At 38.7% G+C, this 25,471-nt stretch overlaps 1 protein-coding gene across 1 annotated transcript in view; it reads right to left on the minus strand.

Moving 5' to 3' along the window:
* GPC3 (glypican 3) overlaps positions 1–25,471 on the minus strand; it is an 827,003-nt gene that overhangs the window by 184,776 nt on the left and 616,756 nt on the right. Inside the window, exon 6 of the mRNA XM_036271345.1 lies at positions 19,507–19,627. Within this exon, the coding sequence (XP_036127238.1) occupies positions 19,507–19,627 (121 nt within the window). The remainder of the gene's footprint in view (positions 1–19,506; positions 19,628–25,471) is intronic.

The raw sequence follows: 25,471 nt of genomic DNA on the forward strand, positions 1-25,471 counted from the left end.
CAATCCCCAAAAGAGGGGGATGGAGGGGAGAGAGACAAACCACAGAAGTTTTATGCATGCATGCATGAACAACGGACACAAACAAAACTGGGGACAGGGATGGAGGGAAGGGGAGGAGGGTGTCAATGGGGGAAAAAGGAGAAACATCTGTAACAAAAAATAAATAAAAATAAAAATAAATAAAAGAATTGTATTTAAGTTATTTCTGTATTCTTGTCCACAGCCCCTACTCTAGTGCTTGTCACACAGAGCTGCTCAATATTGAACAAATAAATTAAAATTGTAATTATATAAGTTATGTGATGATAAATATGCATATGGGTTTCTCTATGTCTTTATAAACACAGTCCACTAAACTTGGCACTTACACATACCATGGGCATTTAATAAATAACTTCTAAATGAATGGTAACGATATATACACATATTTTTTATTGTACTTTGTTTTTTTGCCTGATGAGTTTCATTTTGAAACAGTCATACAAGTAGTCATGATTTAAATGACTTCCAAGAACAATAGACAAGAACAAAAGCAATTCAACCACATAGGAGCTCAGAGTTGAGCTCCAACACAGTATCTTATAATGGAACCTGTAGCTTTAACAATAGTTTGTATAGATGCAATTATTGATCAATCAATTTGACATACAACAGCTTAGGGAATGGCATTCCCTAAAAAAAAAAAAATCAGCAATAAGAAAACTGCTCCCCATAGGATACCCTTATCCTATACTCTGGTCTAGTGAACAAAGGCAACAGCACCACTAGGTTCAGGTCTAGAGATTTTCTAGCTCTCAAATACCTTCAAAAATCCATATGCAGCTATAACAAACTGCCCCTAGCTTGGCTTAATATTTTGTATTAGCTCATTGATGAGTCTGGATTCCTTTCCCATTTCCCATGGTATATCAGGCAGGAACAAAGGCTCAGGCAGCAGGGGGTATCTTTTTTTTTTTTTTTTGCTGGATAACAAAGTACATAATCTCTAGTCCCAAACTCTCTGTCTAAAAAAAATTCCATAGATCTTTGATAGTAGAGACCATGGGATGAAGCTTCTGTGCCTTAGGCTCTGGATTGCAAAATAGAGCTTTGAGAATGTGGGCCTAGGTAGTATTCCTGTCATCTGTGACATCACCCCAACAGCTGAGAATAATGATGTCTCAAGAGAACTCATAGTCCCAGGCCCTGTGAATTCTTTCTGTTCTGTTGGCATACACACAAGGTCATGAACATATTATACACCACTCAAAATCATTCTAAATACCTCCTGTGAGATATCAGCCAATAAGAATATCATGTCAGCCGGGTTTTAAATATAGGAACCTCTCACCATCTTCAACCAGAGAGCAAAATGCAAAAGGAATGCAGATTAACTTGTCCTGAAGTTTATAGCTCTGAAGTCTCTTCACTTGATACTATTCTTCCATGAAAGATCCTGGTGAAGATAAAAATTAACATGGGTCTCTAAATCTTGTGGTAGAATCTTCAAGCTGTACTCTAAGGGCAGTCTGCCTATTTATAGATCCTCCACTTTAGGGCAGAGTTCAAACTTGGAAAAATCTGGCAAACTTTCTTTAAACCCATACTTTACGTGTGTGTGAGAGAGAGTGTGTGTGTGTGTATTTTAATTTATTATTTTTATTTTTCATTCACTTGCTTTGAGCCAAACTGAACTTTAAGTAGTTCAAAATTCTGTTGAAGCTTGGCTACATATATTTTATAAGAATCTTTGGCATCTAGATTATTATATATAGGTTACTTTATTGTCTTAATATTTTATTTTATATCTTATTTCTTTAATTAATTTATTTTTCTCACAAATGTTTCTCCTTTTTCCCTAGTGATTTCCCCCTCCTCCCCTCTCACTGCCCTGGACCCAGCTTAGTTGTCCATCTCCATTGTTCATGCACATGCATATAAGTTCTGTGGTTTATTTCCCCCCGCATCACCTCTTCTAGGGATTGTCAGTCTGTACCCCACTTCCACATATCTGGGACTATCCCATTCCTCAGAATGTTATGTTCATTACATTCCAGAAATAAGTGAGATCATATGATACTTGTCTTTCTCTGTTTGGCTTCTTTCGCTTAGGATAATACTTTCCAGGTCCCTCTATATCGTCTCAAAAGATAAGAGATTTTTCTTTCTTACAGCTGCATAGTACTCCATTGTGTATATGTACCAAAGCTTTCTTACCATTCGTCTATTGATGGACATTTGGGCTGTTTCCAGATATTAGCTATTGTAAATAGTGCTGCTATGAACATGGGTACATATATTCTTTCAAATTAGTGTTTTAGGCTACATAAGGTATATTCCTAGAAGAGGGATCACCGGATCAAATGGAAGTTCAATTTTTAATTTTTTGAGGTAACACCATATTGTTTTCCATAGTGGCTGGACCAATTCTATTCCCACCATAAGTGTACTAGAGTCCCCTTTTCTCCACACCCTCACCAACACTTGTTCTTTGATGATTTGTTGATGGCAGCAATTCTGAGAGGTGGGAGGTGATACCTCGTTATTTTAATTTGCATCTCTCTGATGATTAGTGATGTTGAGCATTTCTTCATATGTCTCTTAGCCATTTGTATTTCCTTTTGGAGAGGTGTCTATTTAGTTACTCAGTCCATTTTTTAATTGGCTTCTTTGACTTGTTGTGTTGAGTTGTATGAGCACTCTATATATTTTGGAAATTAACCCCTTAACTGATATATTGCAGGCAATTATGCTCTCCCATACAGTGGGTTGCCTTTCCATTTTGGTGGTTGTTTCTTTTGCTGTGCAGAAGCTTTCTAGTTTGATTTAGTCTCATACGTTCATTTTTTCCTTTGTTACTCTTACCTTAGGTCTTGTATCAGTGAAAATTCTGCTGTGTGTGACGTCTGAAATTTTGTTGTCTACATTTTCTACTAAGATTTTCATGGATTCATGAGTCACATTTAAGCCTTTTATCCATTTTGAGTTTATTCTTGTGCATGGTGTAAGATGATGGTCTAGTTTCATTTTTTTGCATGTAGCTGTCCAATTTTCCCAAAACCATTTATTAAACAGGCTGTCTTTACTCCACTGTATGTTCTTGCTACCTTTATCAAATATTAATTGAGTATCTTGTCTTGGGTCCATTTCTGGATTCTCTGTTCTGTTCCACTGTTCTATATGCCTGTTCTTGTGCCAGTACCAGGCTGTTTTGATTACAGTCGCTTTGTAGTATAACCTGAAATCTGGTAATGTGATCCCTCCAACTTTATTCTTCTTTTTCTAGATTGCTGTGGCTATTCGGGGTCTTTTTCGGTTCCATATGAACTTTTGAAGTATTTGTTCCAGTTCTTTGAAGTATGTCATTGGGATTTTGATGGGGATTGCATTGCATCTATAGATTGCTTTGGGTATCATGGACATTTAAATGATGTTAATTCTTCCAATCCATGAACAAGGTATGTGCTTCCACTTTTTTATATCTTCTTCTATTTCTCTTTTCAATGACCTGTAATTTTCTGCAAATAGGTCCTTTATTTTTTTAGTTAACTTTATTCCTAGGTATCTTAATTTTTTTGTTGTGATGGTAAATGGGATTTTTTTTTTTAGTTTCTCTTTCTGTGAGTTCATCATTAATGTATAAGAATGCCATCTATTTCTTGATGTTAATTTTGTATCCTGCTACATTGCCAAATTCATTTATTAGGTCTAGTAAATTTTTGATGGCGTCTTTGGGGTTTTCTACCCATAGTATCATGTCATCTGTGAACAATGACAGTTTCACGTCCTCCTTTCCAGTTTGGATCCCTTTTATTTTCTCTTCCTGTCAGACTTCTGTGACTAAGACTTCCAGTACTATGTTAAATAAGAGTGGTGAAAGTGGGTGTCCTTGTCTTGTTCCTGTTCTTAAGGGAAATGCTTTTATTTTTTGCCCATTGAGTATGATGTTGGCTGTCAGTCATTCATATATGGCCTTTACTATGTCGAGATATGGTCCCTCTATTCCCACACTGCTGAGCGCTTTTATCAGAAATGGGTGCTGGATTTTGTCAAATGCTTTTTCAGCATCTATTGATAAGATCATATGATTTTTATCTTTCAATTTGTTTATGTGGCGTAATATATATATATATATATATATATATATATATATATATAATTTTTTTTTTCGAATATTGTACCAGACATACATCCCTGGGATGAATCCCACTTGGTCATGGTGAATAATTTTCCTGATGTATTGCTGGATTCGATTTGCTAGTATTTTGTTCAGGATTTTGGCATCTAGGTTCATTAGGGGCATTGGCTTGTAGTTTTCTTTCTTTGTAGTGTCTTTTTCTGGTTTTGGAATTAGAATTATGCTGGCCTCATAAAAAGAGTTTGGAAGTCTTCCTTCTTCTTGAATTTTTTTTGAAATAGTTGGAGAGAATGGGTATTAGTTCTTCTTTGAATGTTCGGTAAAATTTCCCCATGAAGCTGTCCAGGCCTGGGCTTTTGTTTGCTGGGTGAGTCTTGATTACATCTTCAATTTCTTTTGTTGTTATTGGTCTGTTCAATTTTTCTGTCTCTTCCCAGTTCAGTTTTGGGAGACTGTGTGTTTATAGAAATTTGTCCATTTTGCTTAGATTGTCGAATTTGTTACCAGATAATTGTTCAAATATCTGTTAACAATGCTTTCTATTTCTGTGGTGTCAGTTATTATTTCTCCTGTTTCATTCTGATTTTGTGTATTTGGGTTCTCTCTCTTTGTTTCTTGGTGAGTCTGGCTAAGTGTCCATCAATCTTGTTTATCTTTTCAAAGAACCAGCTCGTTGTTTCATTGAATCTTTGAATTTTTTTTGGTCTCCATGGCATTTATTTCTGCTCTGATCTTTACTATTTCCTTCCTTCTACTTGCTCTGGGGTTTTCTTTTTGTTAGCTTTCTAATTCTTTAAGTTGTGAGGTTAGACAGTCAATTAGAACTTTTTCTTGTTTCTTGAGGTAGGCCTGTAGTGCTATGAACTTCCCTCTCAGAACTGCTGTTGCTGCATCCCATAGATTTTGTGTTGTTGTGTGTTCATTTTCATTGGTTTCCAGGAAGTTTTTAATTTCTTCCTTGATCTCCTCAATTACCCCTTCATTGTTTAATAACATGCTATTTAACCTTCATGTATTCAAATGTCTTTTTATGTTTTTGTTGCAGTTGATTTCTAGTTTAATGCCATTGTGATCTGAGAAGATGCCTGATATGATTTCAATCTTCTTGAACTTGTAGATACTTAGTTTGTGCCCTAACATGTCATCTATCTTTGAGCATGTCCCATGTGCACTTGAGAAGAATGTGAATTATGCAGTTTTGGGGTGTAATTCTCTGTAGATATCTATTAAATCCATTTGATCTAGCGCTTCATTTAGAGTCTGTGTTTCCTTGTTAATTTTTTGTTTAGAAGATTTATCCAGTGATGTCAACAGGGTATTGAAGTCCCCTGCTATGATTGTATTGCTGTAGATTTCTCCTTTGAAGTCCTCCAAAAGAATTTTAATATATGTTGGTGCTCCTAAATTGGGTCCATATATGTTACCAAGGTTATATCTTCCTGTTGGATAGATCCTTTCAATATTCTGAAGTGGCCTTCTTTGTCTTCAGTTATGGCCTTCATTTTGAAATCTATTTTATCTGAAATGAGTATTTTTTTTTTTCAGCTTTTTTTCCTTTCCATTTGCTTGGAATATTTTTTTCCATCCCTTCACTTTCAACCTATGTGAGTCTTTTGCTGTGAGGTGGGTCTCTTATAAACAACATATATGTGAGTTATGCTTTCTTATCCAGTCAGCTACTCGTTGTCTTTTTATCGGAGTTTTTAAACCATTCATATTTAAGGTGATAATTGATATGTGCTTATTTATTGCCATTTTTGTTTAGTGTGGTTTTATTTTTCTTCCTATTTTTTCTACTAATTACAGCAGTCCTTTTAGCATATCTTGCAGTGCTGGGTTGGTGTTAATATATTCCCTTAGCCTTTTTGTTGTGTGTGAAAAGCTTTTTATTTGACCTTCTATTTTGAATGATAGCCTTGCTGGATAGAGTAGTTTTGGATTCAGATCCTCATTTTTCATGACCTGGATTATTTCATGCCACTCTCTTCTGGCCTATAGTGTTTCTCTGGAGAAGTCAGCTGAGAGCCTTATGGGGTTTCCTTTGTAGGTAACCTATTGCTTATCTCTTGCTGCCTTTAAGGTTCTCTCTTTGTCTTTAATTTTTGGCATTTTAATTACTATGTGTCTTGGTGTAGGCTTGTTTGGGTTCTTCTTACTTGGGGCTCACTGTGCTTCTTGAACTTGAATGCCTTCCTCCTTCACCAACTTAGAAAAGTTTTCTGTCACTTTCTTCGAATATATTCTCTAACCCTTGCACATTTTCTTCCTCTTGAGGGACTCCTATGATGCAAATGTTATTATGTTTCCAGTTGTCCCACAATTCTGTTTTTTTTTTTTCTTTTTCTTTTGGTTTTCTGAACCGTTGATATTTTTCTACCCTGTCCTCTAATTCACTGATCCGGTCCTCAGCTTCCTTTATTCTGCTGGGTAGTCCTTCCAATGTGTTTTTTATTTCTGCTATGTGATTCTTCCTTTCCACTTGGTTGGTTTTCAATGTTTCTATATCTTTATTCATGGTGCTGATGTCCTTACTCATGCTGTTGAGCTTCCTCAAGATCATGGCTCTGAACGCTACCTCTGATAATTTGCCTAACTGCATTTCATTTATCTCATCCTTGATGGAGTTTTCTTGTTCTTTCATTTGGGACTTGTTTCTTTGTTTCACCATTTTGGCTATCTCAGTGAGTTTTGGAGCCTGCCAAATTTTCCCTGTGGGTGTTGGTGTTCTGCTGTTTGTGGCTCCCTCTACTCAGTTTGGATGGGCCCACTGTCAAGTCTTCCTTCCCTGGGTGGATTTGAAAGGCCAGGAAAGGTTCAGTTATCCTCTAGCTTTTTCCTGGAGGCTAGTAGTCTCAGTGACACAGGGTCTTTGAATGTAGCCCTGGTGTTCTGTATAAGAGGATTAACAGAGGGTGGAATAGCTGGTTTTTCATGATCCTCAATTTGCATTTCTTTGCCTCACCTGGGAAAGGCTGAATCTCGGGGGTTGGGGGGCAGGGGCTGCTGCTTTCCCCCACAGCTGTGGGAAGGAGCACACTGGCCACTCTACTTTGTGGCAGCAACTCAGCAAAAACTCTGAGTGCCCTCCAAATCCCAGGTGTTCCCACAGAGTTCCAACTCAGTCTTTCCTCCCTCTGCTGGAGACCCCAGGTGAGTGGCTGTGGCTATTTTAGCGCTCTGTTCCGGCTCTCTGCACTGTAGAGCGTGCTTGGTCTTTATTTCCCAAGGGTGCTGCTCTCATCTAAGACTGCTGCTCTCCGTGGGCTCCCAGTGCACCACCCTCTTTTGCCTCCGAAGATCCTGCCAATGTTCCTGGTTATATGGTCCTGTCCTGCTGCTTCTCTGTTGCTTTTTTGTGAGGATTTGTCTTTATTTGAGTTGTAATTCCCGTTTGGTCCTGGAAGATCATCTGTGTAGCTTCCATTCACTCCACTTCCATTTTCATATCCTTTAAGCTTATCTTCTGTGCTGCTGTGTTGCACAGGCCTCTCTGTGCCCCAGCTTACCACATGTCCCATGGTCAGGCAGTTGGACTGCACCAGTCCCTCTCAGGTTCTGGCTTCCCACTGCTCTTGTGAGCTGCTGGGCCATACAGGCCTCTGTGGAAAATCCCGGGTCTTCCCTGGGAGGAGGCCGTGGTAGTGGCTAGGGCCAGCAACCTGAGCCCACCAGCGCACCTGGCACCATGGGACCAGTGGACCTTCTGTGTCAACACAGACCGGTGCACAGTAGTGGAGCTCCCAAATTGCAGTTCGCAGAAGCCGTAGAGAGCTGGGAGCCCAGCACCATCCCCCATAGTAGCAGCCCAAAAAACAGTCGAGACATACCCCCAGCAAGAGAGGCTGGGGAGCAGACATCCATCCCCAGGCAACAGAAGTACAGACCAACATCTGAAACCCATTCTCCAAAACTACAGCAAAAGCTGAGGGGGAGTTGAGCCCTACGGGGCAGCAGCACTCCCCAGCAGCCAGAAGTGGGACCTGGGGCTCCACAAAGACCTGTGCTGTCCAGCAGCTCACAAGAGCAGTGCAAAGCCAGAGCCTGAGAGAGACTGCTGCAATCCAGCTGCCCACCCGTGGGAACTGCAGGGTGCAGGGGACCAGAGAGACCTGTGCTCCCAGCAGAGACTGTGTGATCTAGTTACCCGTGGGACCTGCAGGGTACTGAAGCACGAGAGAGGCCGGTGTGGCCCAGCAGGGACTGTGCCTTCCAGTTACCTGCCGGACCTGCAGGGTGCTGAAGCTACAGAGAGGTCTGTGCAATCCAGCAGCACATAACATAGGCATAGAGCCATGTCCCCAAAGGGACTGTGCGATCCAGTTACCCGCTGGACCTGCAGGGTGCAGGGGCACCAGAAAGGCCTGTTTGACCCAGCTGCGCACAAGATAGGCATCGAAGATGTGAAAATGGAAACTGAGTGAACGGAAGCTACGCAGGCGATCTCCCAGGACCAAACAGGAATTACAACTAAAATAAAGACAAATCCTCAGGAAAAATCAACAGAAAATCATCAGGACAGCACCCTGCAGGTCCCACGGGTAAGTAGATCACACAGTCCCTGCTGGGTTGCATAGGCCTCTCTGGTGCCCCCGCACCCTGCAGGTCCCTAGAGTGGGCAGGTGGATTGTACCAGTCTCTCTGGGGGCTCTGGCTTCCCACTGCTCCTGTGAGCTGCTGGACAGCACAGGCCTCTGTGGAGCCCCAGGTCCAGCTGCTGTAGGCTAGGGAGTGCTGCTGTCCCATGGGGCTCAACTCCTGCTCAGCTTTTGCTGTAGTTTTTGGGGATGGGTCTCAGCTGCTGGTCTGTGCTTCTGTTGCCTGGGGATGGATGTCTGCTCCCCAGCCTCTGTTGCTGGGGCTATATCTCGACTCTGATCAGGCTGCTACTGTGGGTGATGGTGCTGGGCTCCTGGCTATCCTCAGCTTCTGCAACCGGCACCTTGGCAGCTCCACTACTGTGCACTGGTCTGTGTTGACACAGAGTGTCTACTTCCAAAATGGTGGGACCTCCCTGTGGCGCAGGGAGAAGCACCCTGAAGAGCTGCTTACGGTGGTAGCCGGCTGCTCCAGTCCACAGCACAGGAACCTTCTGCTCCGCGTCTCTGTACTGCTTGGGTTTGGTCTTCCATCTTCACGTCCACTCACACTCTCACACACTCTACCTCCCTCTGGTCCTGCCTGACGCCATCTTAAAAAGGGTATATTTAGAATTTTGAAACCAGTTAAACCACAACCCAAACTATATATGTTAAGAAAACACTCTAGCTATGATGGTTCATTAGCTACACTTTACCAAACCATATGATTATTTACCCAGCATTTCTTGCCACCTGTTAAAAAATGATCCTAGGAACCTCTGTCAAACACATTGCTAAAATCTAGACATACCATGTCTGTGGTGTTCTTCTGATTTCTCCCTCTCCCTCTCTCTCACACACACATACACACACATACACAAGGGGGAGTGACTTGGTTACTGATTTATTCTGAGGGAGCCCACAGTGTCTTCTAGCAATCATCATGGTGACTTCTGAAAGCTCATGCCTGTCTCTAGTCTTTTGGCTCTTCTATTTGTTGTGATGACTCAGAAATTCTTAACTGAGATACCATGAAAATAATCAGAATATTCTTCAGTGAACTGGGAAAGAAATGACCTGAACTTGGGTCTCATTATTTATGACATACTGTAATGGTAATTTTCTTAGCTTCTTTGTTCTTGTTAATTGCATACCCATAATACAGAATATATATTACTATGAAAAGCGATGATTTAGCAAAATATGGACTATGAAGAAAATAATATCTAAATCAACTAATTAAACAAATAAGATCATACTTTAACCCTATTAAGAAATTATCCAATAAAATCTAATAATAATGTAATTTCTACTTTTGACATTCATTAGAACTCTGCAGGAATTATTCTACTTAACTTTTGCTATACAAAATTAGTGTGGTTGTTATCTAAGGTAACTATATAGTTAGGGATACAGAATTGATCCCATTATTAATATTTTACCTTCACTAAGTACTAATATTGAGCCCGTATAAAATATGGAAACATCCCCGGTTATGTTTCAAATAAGTTTGCAGTTGAAGGTTAAGTCTCAAATAATCATGGGCATACAAGACAGAGGCTAAACATTTAATTGAGCTAATTAACATAGGACTGCCATCCAGGGGCAAAATAGTCTGTTCTGTATAGACAAGCTAGTTTAAGACAAATTGCTCAGTACTTTCTTCCATTGGACTTTGTCAGAATCCTAATGACTTGGGCAAGGAAAATTTAGATGTGTTGGTCTGCATCTTCAAGTAAGACACTTTTGCCTCACTATTACAAGAACATAGGCCCTCCAAAATTACTTTGGAACATCACTCCAATAGGACTAGACCCAGCCATTCACACTCTTCCATTTGGTCAACAGTTTAACCAACAGTTCAGTTTTGGAGGCGGCTGATAGGAACTGGAAGGCCTTCTGTGACTGCCTTATGTATTATAGATACTTAGCACATTCACGGAATAAATGCTCAAATAAAAAAATGGCTCATATGAGATTAAATTTTTAGTGTTAGCTTCAAGGGCACCCTGAGATTTTTATTTTTTTAGCAGTTAGAACCCTTTGTTTAAGTATAATGTTACTTGGAAGACTGATATGTAAAATATATTTTTAAAATATAGTTGTTTTGGTTAACATAGAAATGGGGGACTCAGAACAATCACAGCACCTCTCCCACATCTCTACTCCTTATGGGACACAGTCTGAACACACTGTTTAAGCAACTGAGCTAAATGGCACATAAGCCCACTGCCTAATATGATGTTAATTTTGCCATACTGGAAGGAGGGAAAAGGTACTAGATAAAGTATTACAGGTTGCCCAGTAAGGTGGAGGAGTTGAGATCCAGAATACCAGAGTGAAAGTATGATTGTTCTGGAATGTGAATAGGAGCCCAAGTCAGACTATACCTGGGTTAAGCCCATGAGCAACAGGTCCCAATGATGCTGCCTGCTTTTGGTTCAGTGATCCCAGCAGAGACCCCCCCCCCCACCCGACCTGTGTGCAACAACTGCTCAGTGGGTTTAAAGAGGCCACAGGCACTGATGTGTACTTGTTATGAGCAAACACTAGTTAATATCCATTACGAGAGATAAATAATTAACAAAATCATGGCTCATGCTGTACTGATTTTTGTTCCTAAGATGAACTGCTTAAGAATGGGCTTCTGCTATGGTTGGGAGTACTGTATAAGAATATGTGGTTGCATGTTTGCAAGCATGTTTTGTATTACACAAGAAACTTTGGAAGCACAATAATAGCATTACAGAATATTGATCTGTTCATTTCCCAGTTCCAACTTTATTATTTACTGGTAATATGACTTTGGACAAGTAATTTCCCTCTCTTGGTTATAATTTCCTCATCTGTAAAACCAGAGGGTTGGACCCTATGCCACCTAAAGGACCCTTCTAACTATAACTCTGCACTTATGTAACCTTGCCCTTTAGTTCAGAAACTGGTTAATATTGAATGAGAAAGTGCCTTAAATTGAATCTAAATTCAAAAATAAATGAGGGCAGCAAAAGCTGAGTTATTTGAATGAATTGATCAATAAAATATTATATATATATTTAGCACCTACTCTATATATATTAGGTACTAGAGGAAACAGAAAATTATATGCATGATTCCAGACTTAAGAAACTGATAGTCCAAAGGCAATACCTATATATTCACGAATATATATAGATGAAAAATCATTTCTGAATTTCTTGAATAGTATTTGAAAATGCATATAACAATATAGTGCCTATAGTAAAGGTTTATGAAGGTAAAGAGCAAACATTTATTACTATTTATTAAAAATATATAGTGTTACATTTTATCAGTTAATAAATATAAACAGAATATGAGATCCTGTGGATTTCATACATATTTTGGAAATATATTTCTTTTTTTTTTTTATCCTCACTCGAGGACATTTTTCCATTTTTTGTTCAGATAGAGTGGGAGGGAGAGAGAGGAAGAGAGAGAGAAACATCGACGTGAAAGGGACACATCGAGTGGCTGCTACCTGCACAATCAACCAGGGCTGGAGACAAACTGCAACCAAGGTACATGCCCTTAGTGGGAACCGAACCCAGGTCTCTCTGGACCGCAGGCCAATGCTCTAACCGCTGAGCAAAACCAGCCAGGGCCGGAAATATATTTCTATCTTTGTAAATCTGGCAGCCTTTATAGCTTAATAGAATCCCCTTTTCATATGTAGAACTTGCCTTCCATAGCTAACACTTCCAATACTTCTAACTAAAACAACAATAACAAAAACTCATGCATGCACAATACTGCAATAAAAAAAGATAATGTGTTTATTTTCATTGTTAAATAAAGATTAGCACAACACTGGTATCAACTACATTTTGGCTCACCACTCATGACTCATCTTCCATTTCGGAAAAACGAATAATATGTGAGCACTAAAATACATGACTCAATTTAAATATCTTGAATCCTGTATATTCTAAGTATAGAAAATAGTTTATTTAAAAAAATTTAATATGAAATACTTGGGAATTCTTCTTTGTGCCTTGTTATTAAACTATACATAGTAATTAAGATATATATATATATATTTAAAAAAAACATGCTCCCCAAAGCCACCATATATTGTAATTATTTTTCAGGCTATTAAGCAAAATGAGAGATGTTTTAATGATCAATGTGTTTTGAAATGCATTAGCTAATTCCCTTTTACTTCATGAAATAATGTTTAGCTCCACAGAATCAAAGTCTGGTATTTAAAAACCAACATGCATTGTCCTTTTGCACTTCAGAAGTCATTCACTGGATCTTATTAACATGCCTTTGTAGATAATCTGTCTTTCACACACACACACATATTTTGGCTCCATATGGAAATGACAATTATGAAGAGTTCTGCCAGGCTACTGATATATGAAGAAGTGTGACAAACACTGAGACATAATTCCATTTGGAAAGGTCTTTTATTTAAATTTACTCTTAAAAGATTTCTTCTTTCATTTAGAAAACTTATATCAGTGTTGGCTTTTCTAGCAACCATTAGACCAGGGTAGTGTTTTATGACTCTCACTGGTTTTATTGTGAGAAGACCCTGAAAAAAGTTATTCAGAGTATTTTCTATCATGCCTGAGATTTGTTTAAAGTTTTTCTTTTTAATCACATGCTAAGGAATGTCTTGGGTACTTCTCTGGCACTTAACAACTTTATTGATTAACTTATTAAAAATTTAGCTTTCGATTTCAAAAGTTAGTAGCATCTTTTCATGATACCAAAGTAGCCTGTCAGGAACCTTAAAAATACTTTTCAGGTGTTCACGAAGGGGGGTGGAGTAAAGACACTTCACTGCTCTGCATTTTTAAATTTTTGTTGACCATTTAACATAATTTTATGAATTAGAGATAGCTAGTAGAAAGATTGTCTGGTGCCTATAACTCAAATACATGCCACAAAGTGCCTCAGTTTGACACCATACAGTGTGGTAGTTTTCTAAGAATCTTCAATTGAAATTTGATAAACAACATGATTGCTCTTTCTTTGCAACTGATTTTAGAACGTTAGATCATAGAAATTACTATATTAGGGACTTGGAAATTATTAGACAAATTAATGAGTTTCTGTTATTTGTGTTTCTGCATATCATTTATATATGGATCTTGCTAATTATAACAAGGTGTGCCATGTCTTTATAGAAGTAGAAGGAAAGAGGATAGACACTGAAATTAGTAGCTGTGGCTTATAGGTCTAGTTCTACCACTTATCATATGTAGGTCATGTAGCCTTCTGGTGCCATGGTTCACTGCGCAAGTGTAGGTAATAATATCTGCTTCTCAGAACCATTGCAAAGGTAAATTTTCTAATATACATGAAAGAGCTTTACAGACCAAATTGTGCTATGCAAATGTATGGTAGAATTATAATCATTCATATGGAGTCACATGACTAACAGGATCTGGCCCTGGAGGAGGGAATCTTAGAGGGGATAAGTGCAAAAGTGTTTTTATAGATTAATGTTTTCATAGTCCAATGAGAACAAGGCAGAAGAACAGAATAATTGGGTGGGGGGCGGGCAAGTTTTAAGTTCCATCTGCTCAGGCTGGAAGACTGGTGGGAAGGGAACAATTTCTGAAAAGATGAGAGGTTACAAAGTAGAAAAGAGTGACCTGGGAATACGGTGTTTTAAAATAAGTGGCAGAGCAGAGAATAAAGTCACAAGACTTGTTCAGAAGAAGGTGCTAGGTTAAAGCCTGACCTTGAGCCACAAATCACGGAATCACACGACTGGAAGGAATCTTAAGAGGCCATCTCATCTACTCCCCTATCATTCAGCAGGACGTTTCAACCATTCCAAACAGATGAGACTTTATCCAACTTTGAATGAAAATCTCTGACACTTAATGGGTAGGTATTGACTGCTCTGCCTTCAATTTTTTACAACAGGCAGGAAAACAATTTATGAAATTTTATTTGAACTTGAACTGAAACTGGGGAAAAACAATAAACAGCTAGATTTTCCTTGGGAACAATAACATCTATAGGAGTTTTGGGACTGTTAAATTAGCACTAATTACATAGGTAACTTTTCAAGACAGAGAAAATGTTACTAACAGAACAGGGTTAGAGGACAATTAGCCCACAATAACATATGAGTAAGAATGTATTGTGATCATTCTTGGTATTTCTGAGGTCTTCTCTCTGCAGGAGCCTTGAAGTAGAACACTAACAAAAACAAATGTTTTTAATTAAAAAGAACACAACAATATATTCCTACAAATTCCAGGATTGACTTTGAGAACTTTAAAGAGTTCAATTCCTCTCCTAACACAAGACAATAGACCCTCACACAAATTAGAAACTGAAAAGGAAATAAAAAGACCCTCATCTCCAGTTATGGGAATGTTACACATGAACTCTGGCTTAGAAGGAGGGGAGGACATTCTACACCTGCAGGTTTTCCTAGAAAGGGGCCCTGGGCCTGACCCTGAACCTACGCCCTCAAGATTACACCATGGGACTGTCAATATGGAAATAATGTTACTTTATTCCCTTAGTAAGTATATTATTTCCAGTGCTATCAACAACGACTATAACCTGAAAGGAAGCAGCTGAGAATTTCTATGGAAGAAACTGGAGAGTTATTTTGGGATGTGCTCATAAGTGGTCTAACTATAGTCCATCTGGATGGACAAACATGGTCACACATGCATAGACAGAGAAAAATATCTCTGTATTTATAGATATGTATGTTGAAGCATCCTAATGTAGTTTAATACCAAGCAAGGGGCTTAGAAAAATAACATTGCATTCCTGGATTCATCCCTCAGTACCACATGAACTTGGGCAAGTTAACTTAATTCTACCTTCCCATCACTAAAACTTTAGGTCAATTTAGCCATGTATTCAGTGAATCCAGATGTCTGGCAGTGTATAGGAAACAACATCTGGATGATTGATGTTGTTTGAACATCAACTGAACTCACTGGATGGTTTGGTAGAATGCCCACATGGCCCTTAAGGGCTTTCTGCCTCAGTTTCTCTAGCTATAAAAAGGAACAAACATTATTAATAACTAATTTCTCAGCTGGCAGTGAGGATGATATAATGTCCAAGGATAACAATGAGTTATTGAAAAGAATTACTCTATGAAAGTACTGTATCTTGTATAATTCCAAGTTGACTATTTTTCCCAACATAAGTAGTTACTCTTTTAGGACATGAAATTCCTTTGAAATATGGTTAAATGCTACACAAATATAAACATATTATCATTATCATCACCATCACTGTCATTATCATTAGCATCATCACTGTTCTTCATGACCAAAATATAAATTTTACGGAAGATCTGAAAAATATGTGTTTTAGCCATGGAAAGCAATACAGATGAGAAAAAAAAATATCAGTGTGGGTGTTTGGAGCCAACCAATTTTAACAGCTCAACTTAAACATGTACAACTGGTCTATGAATGTGAAGTAATTGGTTGCTTAATGGTATTTTCAAGGGAATGAACAAATGTTCACATACACACATTCATGGACAGATGTAGCAGAAAGGAATTGTAAATCGTGACCTCTCCTACTCTGACAATATATATGTCCATACCTGAAGCTGAAAAGCTTTTGGGGCTGGATGTTAGAGAAAAGGGAAAGACAGAAACACTGTGAAAGAGAAAAGAAGAGATGTATCAAAGGGATCTGCAACTATACAAAATTGGGGGGCAGAATTAGGCTGGTAAAAAGTACTGGAATTTCAATCCCTTTCAAACCCAGGTCCTGCCTATAGAGAAAATCCTGAATATAATTATCATAACTGCTACTTATTATGTGTCATGTATATACATTTATATATATTTGTGGATGTATATGTAAAATATTATAATATACAAAAATATATATTTAATTATATATTAACTTTATATAATGGGATGTATGTGTGTATATATTTTATATATAAAAGGTTATATACCTAGTAAGATCCACAACTGATATTCTTTCCACTATATAACATGGCCTCCCACAGTATTAATATCAAACACCTAACTAAGCATTTGCTAAAAGAACTTGCTATAACTATTGTTAGTGGCCAATGGATCATATGGAAGCCCATGTCTGATACAGCTTCCCCTTTTTCAGGGTGGGGGTGGGGTCCATACACACGTCTTTGTCTAATGTTTCTTATGACTGTCACTACCTGCTTGTCTTTACCTACTCATTGTTGATGGCAGATCTTAACACCTGCCTCTACCTGGAGTCTTTCTTACACTAGCCTAGCCCACCTTAGCCCTAAGCAAACCACCAAAAATTAATGAGCAGCATCACTCTTCTGGCTCTTTATCATATTTTTATTTATTTATTTATTGATCTTTATTTAAGCACTGTCTGCACTTGTGCTCCCCTCCGAATAAGCTGTGAAAACAGAGCACGAGACTTCTGCATAACCCTCTGATTCCCTGGCACCTGGCTGAACACATATTGGTATTCCTTAAGGTTTATTCACCAAACATCTGTGTTGACAGTATTCTTCATTAAACATTATGGACACAGTGATGGACCCTGAGATTTTGGCCTCACCGATGCTGGGGTCTAACCAATTGAGTGGAGCCACTCAGACAAAATTGGTAATTTGGAAATAATTCAGAAGACAAGTATTGCCATTGTCCCCAGGTGAAAAATGCCATGCCCTCAGTTCAGCCATTAGTAGATTACATTGTGCTCTGAACCCTTCAGAGATGCATTTTAAAATAAACATCTATCTCGGCTTTATATAACTTAGTGAGGTTGTGAGTTCACCAAAAAAAAAAAAGAATTGGGTATGCAAATACTGCCATTATCGTGTGCTCAGTAGCAATAACAACTATTTTTGAAGTGTTCACTGAGTGTAGGGCACTTTATTAGGCACTGGAGGAATCATACCCAAACGTGTTGTAAATACTTTCACAATGCCATTTTCAGGGAAATACTACTATTTAGAATGACTTCTTAACCTTTTCTAAGAACCACAGAAATTTCACTGCTAAACTTTATATTAAAAAACAAAATCATGCCCTGGCCGGATTGGCTCAGCGGTTAGAGCGTCGGCCTGCGGTCCTGAGAGACCCGGGTTCGGTTCCCGCTAAGGGCGCGTATCTCGGTTGCAGTTTGTCCCCGGCCCTGGTTGGGTTGTGCGGGTGGCAGCCACTCGATGTGTCCCTTCACATCGATGTTTCTCTCTCTCTCTCCCTTCCTCTCTCCCTCCCACTCTATCTGTACAAAAAATGGAAAAATATCCTCGGGTGAGGATAAAAAAAAAAAAAAAAAAAAAAATCATACCAATGTTTTCATGCAGGAACCTGTCCTTGTATAAGAATTTTAGTTTCATTAACTTCTTCTTAGGCTACAGATAGAAGTCAGTGGTGTCAAGGCTCTCCTACTCCTGCATCATGGGGCAAACTGTCACTCTGGAATATGTTGGCATTTTTTTATTGTGGCCATAAAGCAATAACAAGAAGATGGTACAACTAACTTCTATTTGTTTCTTAGTTACTAAACTCCTTATGAGAGGAAAAACTCTTTGTACAGGTCAAGCAAATCTGTGGGTGTCTCTGTGCACGGCAGTGAATCAAAAGTTGTTAGGGCCACAGTGAAGCTGGCTGGTTCTCTTGAATCTTGCTGGTGGCAGTGAAAGCGGATACGTTCCCATTGGAAAGCAATTTAGAAACATGCATAAAAGTGCTCATATCCTTTAACTCAATAGCTTCAATATTTTAAGAAAATGATCTAAGATCAAAAGAAAGCATTATATATGAAGAATTACCTTTATTTATGATGGTAATTTTTTTAATCCTCACCTGAGGATATTTTCCATTAATTTTCAGATAGAGAGGGAAGAAGGGAGGGAGGGAGGGAGAGAGAGAGAGAGAGAGAGAGAGAGAGAGAGAGAGAGAGAGAGAGAGAGAAAGAGAAAGAGATCTATTGGTTGCCTCCCACAGGACCCCAACCAGGGGCCAGGGATTGAACTGCAACTGAGGTACATGCACTTGACTGGAATTGAACTTGTGACTCTTTGGTGTGCGCGCTGATGCTCCAACCACTGAGCCAAACTGGCCAGGGCTATAATAGTAAACTTTTTAAAGCAACCTAAATGTCCCGCAAAAGCTAGCTGAATAATTATGATGAATACGTAAAGGAATCTAAAGATCGTAGAAATGATTAATATGAAGATTTGTGGCAACATGAAAATTGTTTCCAATATAGTGTAAATTTTAAGAACTATAAATCACTTGTATACTTCTAATTATGTAAAAAATCTGAGTGTGATGTTTTTGAATATTAGCAAAGATGTGAAAATGAAAACAGTTGGGATGCAGTAATGGCATTGTGAGAAATATATTTCCTTATATTTTCCAAGCTTTTTCTAATATTACAATATAATCTTTGTTAAAAGTGAGGTGAGCCCTGGCTGGTGTGGTTCAGTGGATAGAGTGTTATCCCGTGCACTGAAGGGTTGCAGGCTCAATCCCCAGTCCCAGTCGGAGAGCATGGAGGAGGCAACTAACTGATGTGTCTCTCTCATTGATGGTTCTCTCTCTCTCTCTCTCTCTTTCTCTCTCTCTCTCCCTCCCTCCCTCCCATCCACTCTCTCTAAACAAATTAATGGAAAAAATATCCTCAGGTGAGGATTAACAAAAAATAAATAACATTTTAAAAAGTGGGGTGAAAATGAGGGTCATAAATTCTTTTTAGCAGAGAAAATCTTTGATGAAAATAAACAGTGGCTGCCTCTCCAAAAACTCAAGAATACAGTTTGGACAGTGAACACCACCCATCCCTTACTTCTTTGCCTCTTTCATTGTTGGATATAGTCCTACATACCTGGTTAATGTGCTTCAGTTTGTCAATAATTTGACTGACCACTGGTTCAGGGCCCTTCATTTTCAGGTCATGGAGGTTGAACTGATTTTTCATTCCATTCCTCGCTGCCTTTTGGCTGTACCTGGAAAGGTGAAGGTAAAGAAACAGCTTGTCACAAGAGAGTCTGAAGCAAAGTGAAAGCTGACTATTTGGCACCAATGGTCAAGCTGACCACAAGCTCTCTTCAGCCTTTTGGACCATGGAATGATCCCACAGAACAAAAATAAACCACTCCAGATAGAGTCTCTTTACAGTGGAGAACACTCATTTAGCAAACTTTTTTTTCTAGGTGTTGTGAATACAACAATAAGCAAGGCAGATAAAACCTTTATTGTGCTCTCAGTCTAGTGCATGATCCAGAAAAGTAAGGGCCAATGGCAATGCTAAGGGATTCCTGATTCTTGGCCAAGGAAGCACACAGGAAAGACTTTAACTCTGAGTGTGCTTTCTACTCATTTGAAGGAGAAAGACTCTTGCATGTTCTTTAAACTCTTGTTCCTTCTCCCAATTTCTGTTCCCATAATTTCCCACAGGGTAGGCCTTGAAACTGGGTTTCTTTTCAGGAGGTTTTCCAAGGCCATTTGCAGCATAAATTTTTCCTCACTTTATACATTTTTTACAATTACAATAGCATAGTCAGGGTAAGGACAAATTTCATATGTCTATATATATTCCTCACCCGAGGAGTTTTTGAAATTGATTTTAGAGAGAGAGGAAGGGTGAGACACAGAGACAGAGAGAGAGAGAGAACAAAAGAAAGAAAATTACTGTGAGACAAAAACATCGATCAGCTGCATCCTATCCTTCCAAGAGAGAACCATGGTTATCAGTTTGATTTATATTCTTCTAGGGGTTTTCACATTCATATACTAACACATAATATTAACCAAAGTTGGAATCATACTAGTTATACTGATTTGCAGCTTTTTATCAATTAACACATACCTTGGATATATTTCCAAGTCAGAACATAGAAAACTGTCTTGTTCTCATTACTTTATTCCTCTGTATGGCTCTTTCTTTCTTTATCTAACTAATGAACAATTGAGTCATTTCCAACATTTTGCTAATATAAACTATGCTGCAAAGAACATCCTTGTATACCAATCTTTATACATATGCATGAATATCTATAAAGGATAAGTTTAACCAATTTACATTTCTAATCCCAAATTATATTGTGCAATGAATAATACTACTGTATTTTTGCATAGTACTTTACAAAGTAGTTTTATGTCACTCAGCTCATTTGAGCTTCTGAAGCATACTGTGTGGTAGATAGGACAGACTTCATCATCTTTTTATTATTGAAAATTTCACAACTTCAGAAGATATTGATCTAATTCTGTTAGGTTTTGCCTTCCAAGATACAATGTATCTGCCAACATTAAGGACATGCTTTGAAAAACATGCCCGGTAGCAGAGGAGATCAGAAAATCCAGTTCTGACGTTTACCGTTAAAAGTCATCCTCTAGTCCTGGCTGGTTTGGCTCAGCAGTTAAAGTGTTGGCCTACGGACCAAAGGGTCTCGGGTTTGATTCCCAGTCAAGGGCACGTACCTGGGTTGCAAGTTCGATCCCTGGACCCAGTCGGGGTGCTGTGGGAGGTGGCCAATCAATGTGCTCTCAAGTAGATGTTTCTCTCTCCCTCCCTTCCTTCCACTCTATCCAAAAATCAACGGAAAAATATCCTCGGGTAAGGATTAACAACAACAAAAAGTCATCTTCTGGCCCTGGTCAGTATGGCTCAGTTGATTGAGCGTCTTCCCGTGCACCAAGAGGTTGCTCATTTGATTTCTTCCAGTCGGGGCAATGCCTGGGTTGTGGGTTCAATTCCCACTAGTGGGCATGCTGGAGGCAGCTGTTGGATATTTCTCTCCCTCTCCCTTACTCTCTAAAATCAATTTAAAAATATTTTTCAAAAAAAATGTCATCCTCTGAAAAGGAAAGCATTGTGTAGTCAAATTGAACAGAATACCTGATTTTTTTCCTAAAATAGTAGCCTAAGATCTTATTTAACTTTAAAAGATAGTGAATACACAAATCACCAACCATTCTTTATCAGCTTACTACTAGTCTCCTCTTTTACGTTCATATAATTCTGTCCATTAAAATATTACCTCCCTCTGATGACACCACCAAATCCATCTTCCTTTACTTTACACTTACTGATGCCTGAAGCAGAGACCCTACTCACATAAAAAGGTAAGGCTCATTATAAATCTTCTGAAATAAACTTTAGGAATGTGTCCCTAGAGACATTTCTTTGTGCTTGTTCATATAGAGCAGGGGTGAGGAAACTTTTCTGCCGAGGGCCATTTGAATATGTATACATTTGTAGCCATACAAAATTATCAACTTAAACATTAGCCTGCTATATTTGGTCAAACATTTAATTAACTCACCCCTAATGTGACGGCTGGAACTGCTTGCTTTTCTTTGGTGAGGTGTGTGATGTTAGCTGACATTGATGATGTTGCTACTTGCAACTGCTTTCCAGGTTTGTGTCGATCAGTGTGGAGCGCAGTCAACTCTTTGCAATGGTAAATTTTTAAAAGAACTGCTTATAGTAGTAAGTTGTTCCAAACACAGATGCATATTTCAATGCATATCTCCTCAAAGTGGGAAATTCATCATTGCTTATGTAACGTTTTTAGAACTCAAGAGGTGGGAGGTTGTTATATCTAGCTTTCAGCTCATCATTGCTTTGAGCTGAATGATTTCATCTTGTAGGTTATCAGGCACACAGCTGGTTCCACTTGAATGGTATAGCAAAGATGTTCAATTCCATTTGTTAACTTTTCAAATCCTTGAATCTTCATTAAGTGCCTCAATTAGTTTTATACATTCACCAGCACAGTCAAGTGTGGTAGAGGCCTTTGTCCTTCCAGAGTGGGGAAATACACCGTGTAATTCCTTTCGAGTTGCCTTAATTTAGCTTCAAATTATTTCGTGTTTGAAATCAGGGAGCTGAGAAGCTGGTTGGGGCCTGGCAGCTTGACCTTCAGCTCTGAGAGGTACTTGGTAATGACCACCGTGAATGCTAAATCACACAGCCACTTGCTATCATTGAGTTCCCTGACAGGATTTCCCTTCATCTCCATGAACTGCTTGACTTCATCCCGCAGTTCATAAAACCTCATGAGCATGTTCCCGCAACTCAGCCACCACAATTCACAGTGATAAACAAGATCACCGCACTCAGAGTCAAGATCATTCAGCAACTTACTAGCGGCTGTTAAATCCTCTGCTTTTTACACAATTTATGTATGACACTACTGTTGACATCACATTGTTGAGCTGCAATGACTGTGCACAGAGACTTTCTTGGTGTAGGATGGAATGGCATATAATTAAACCACTGGGATCAAGACTGAGAAGATTCAGTTCTTTCTTGACAAATTCAATTAACCCTTTCTGCGAGCCAACCATGGCTATAGCTCCATCTGTAGTAAGGCCACTTACCTTTTCAAATGTTAGCTCAAGTTTTTTATTGATAAAACAAGCCTCTCAAACAAGTCCTCACCTATTGTAAAGCCATGCATGGCTTCCAGTGACAGCAGTTCCTCTTGTGTGTCAAACTCTGCAGTTATCCCATGAACGAAAATGGCCAGTTGGGTGGGATTTATTATGTCCATTGTCTCATCACAAGCCAGAGAGAAATATTGGAAATCTCCTTCAGTATTTTTTCATTATCTTGTGCTAAGGCATTAATGCGATCTGAGACAGTTCTCCCAAACTAACACTGTGAAATAATTTTGCTTTGTCTGGTGCTAACAACTCCATAGCAGCCACCATGCACTCTTTCACAAACTCTCCTTCTATAGGAGGCCTCAGCTTCTTTGTGATTGGCTCGCTCACTACATAACTTGTCTGAATAACATTGTCTCTGTCACAACAAGGCCTAGTGAGAGCAGCTTGTTGTGATTCAAAACTCCACTGAAGAACATTGATTTTATCCAGATGCATTTGGCCTCCCAATTCATTGCATTTAGCATGTTTTGAGCTGTAATGACACTCCAGATTGGCTTTTTTCATTACTGCTAATGCATCACCACAAACTAGGCACACAGTTTTGCCTTTGACTTTAACAAAAGAAATAACCATTCATCCATTTATCTTTGAAAGATCAACACTCTGCAACAACTTTTCTTTTCTTTGTAGTTGCCATTTGTAGGATGTGATATCACACCACTTAAGTTTTAATAACTATCCAGTGTGTGTGTCACCAGCAATGAAACTATTTTGCTTTGATTGCTGTTCTAATCCTGCATCTTGAATTTGGAACATATCCAACTATCGTATCATTGACTCTTGAGGTCTTTTCTGTGTACTGAAATTTCCTTAATCTTCATCTGCGATTCAGTTTTTGCAAGGATTGTTGATCGTGGACATGTGGATAAAGGTTGGATTGGCGTTATCATCTGTGTCGACAAAGAAGTCGACAACATCGTTGTTAAGGTCATCAACATTGGAGGAATCATCTGATTGCATCTCCTCTCATCATCACCAGATCACACCATATTTTCGCCACAGTGTGTTAACACTTGTGCAACATGTATACTCCCAGCCTGCCTGGCACTGACTGTCCTCTGAGTTACTGCAATACAGGCAGATGGGCCTCAGGCAAACAGATGAGAAGCATATGTGTCTGTCCCATCATGTATTCGTATGTGTCCTGTTTATCCTGTAATGGACCCTCCTTGCTGGTCCCTCAAAATTTATGTTATTATTATGATTCACTTAATATAAACTTGTGTTGCTATGAAAAAAGCTCCTGGATTTATTGAATTTTGAGTCCCATCAGTGGTTGCCTTGGCAGGGCCAGACCAAATTATTTTGCGGGGCCTTATACGGCCTGCAGGCTGGACATTCCCCACCCCTGATATAGAGGCCTGCTGGCCACTCTTATGCCCACTCCTACAAAACAAACATATTCCTTAAGTTTATTATTTTCATTGGAATAGTGCAAAGACATCTGCCAACTTAGGGATTTGGCACTATACTCTTTCTTCCAACTCATTTATAAATATTAAATAAAATTAGTCCCACAGATGATCTCTTGGAACCCTACTGATTATTTTCTGCCATTCAGAAAAGTATCCCTTTAGCTCTATTTTTGTTTCTTATTTCCAAGTCATGGATAAGGAACCAGGACTAAACACTGCTCCCCAATTTCAAAGTGACTCAACTTTTAAAAAATAGTTTTGGGTTTAAATGCTTGCCAAACTTTTTGCAAGTTGTAATAGCATCCACTGTTCTGTTCTATCCATGAGCTATTTAAATCCTCAAAGCACTCCAGTAAATTAAGCATGGTTTCTGGTTACAGAAGTGTTGGGAAGAGCTGGTGTGTGGCTAAGACCTAAAACTTGCTTTTATTTTGTTTACTGTACAAAGCAGCAACCAAAAGTACTGATCCAACAGATGCTGATAGCTGCTAAAATTTAGTGGCATTATTTTAAAACTCAGTGTTCTCTCACTATCCCTTTAGGTGTCTCAATACCTCACTCCCAAACCCCAATATTTTTTTCTGTTGTTCATCTTTCTATCCTTTTCTCTTTAGCCAGACAAAATATAGAATGTAATCTTAAAAGCCACGAGTGTTATAATGAAATACTATGCAGATATTAAAAGAACCAAGTAGATCTGTATGTGTTGATATGGAACCAAATACAAGATACATTATAACAGATACAAGTAGTGGTTAAGCATGTACAGTGTCATTTCCTTTGGGTCAAAAAATGGGTCTGCATATGCATTACTCTCATATACTTTATATGTATTTGAATATACACAGAAAATTTTTAAGAAATGGTAATAGCAACTACTTCCAGTGAGTGATGGAGAGATGTTGGGAAAGTTTTATTTTTTTTTCTTTTATGTCCTTCCACATCTTTTACATTTTTTATTTTTATAATAATTTAACT

This window comes from Molossus molossus, unplaced genomic scaffold (assembly GCF_014108415.1).
Source record: "Molossus molossus isolate mMolMol1 unplaced genomic scaffold, mMolMol1.p scaffold_m16_p_2, whole genome shotgun sequence".
NCBI classification, from domain to species: domain Eukaryota; kingdom Metazoa; phylum Chordata; class Mammalia; order Chiroptera; family Molossidae; genus Molossus; species Molossus molossus.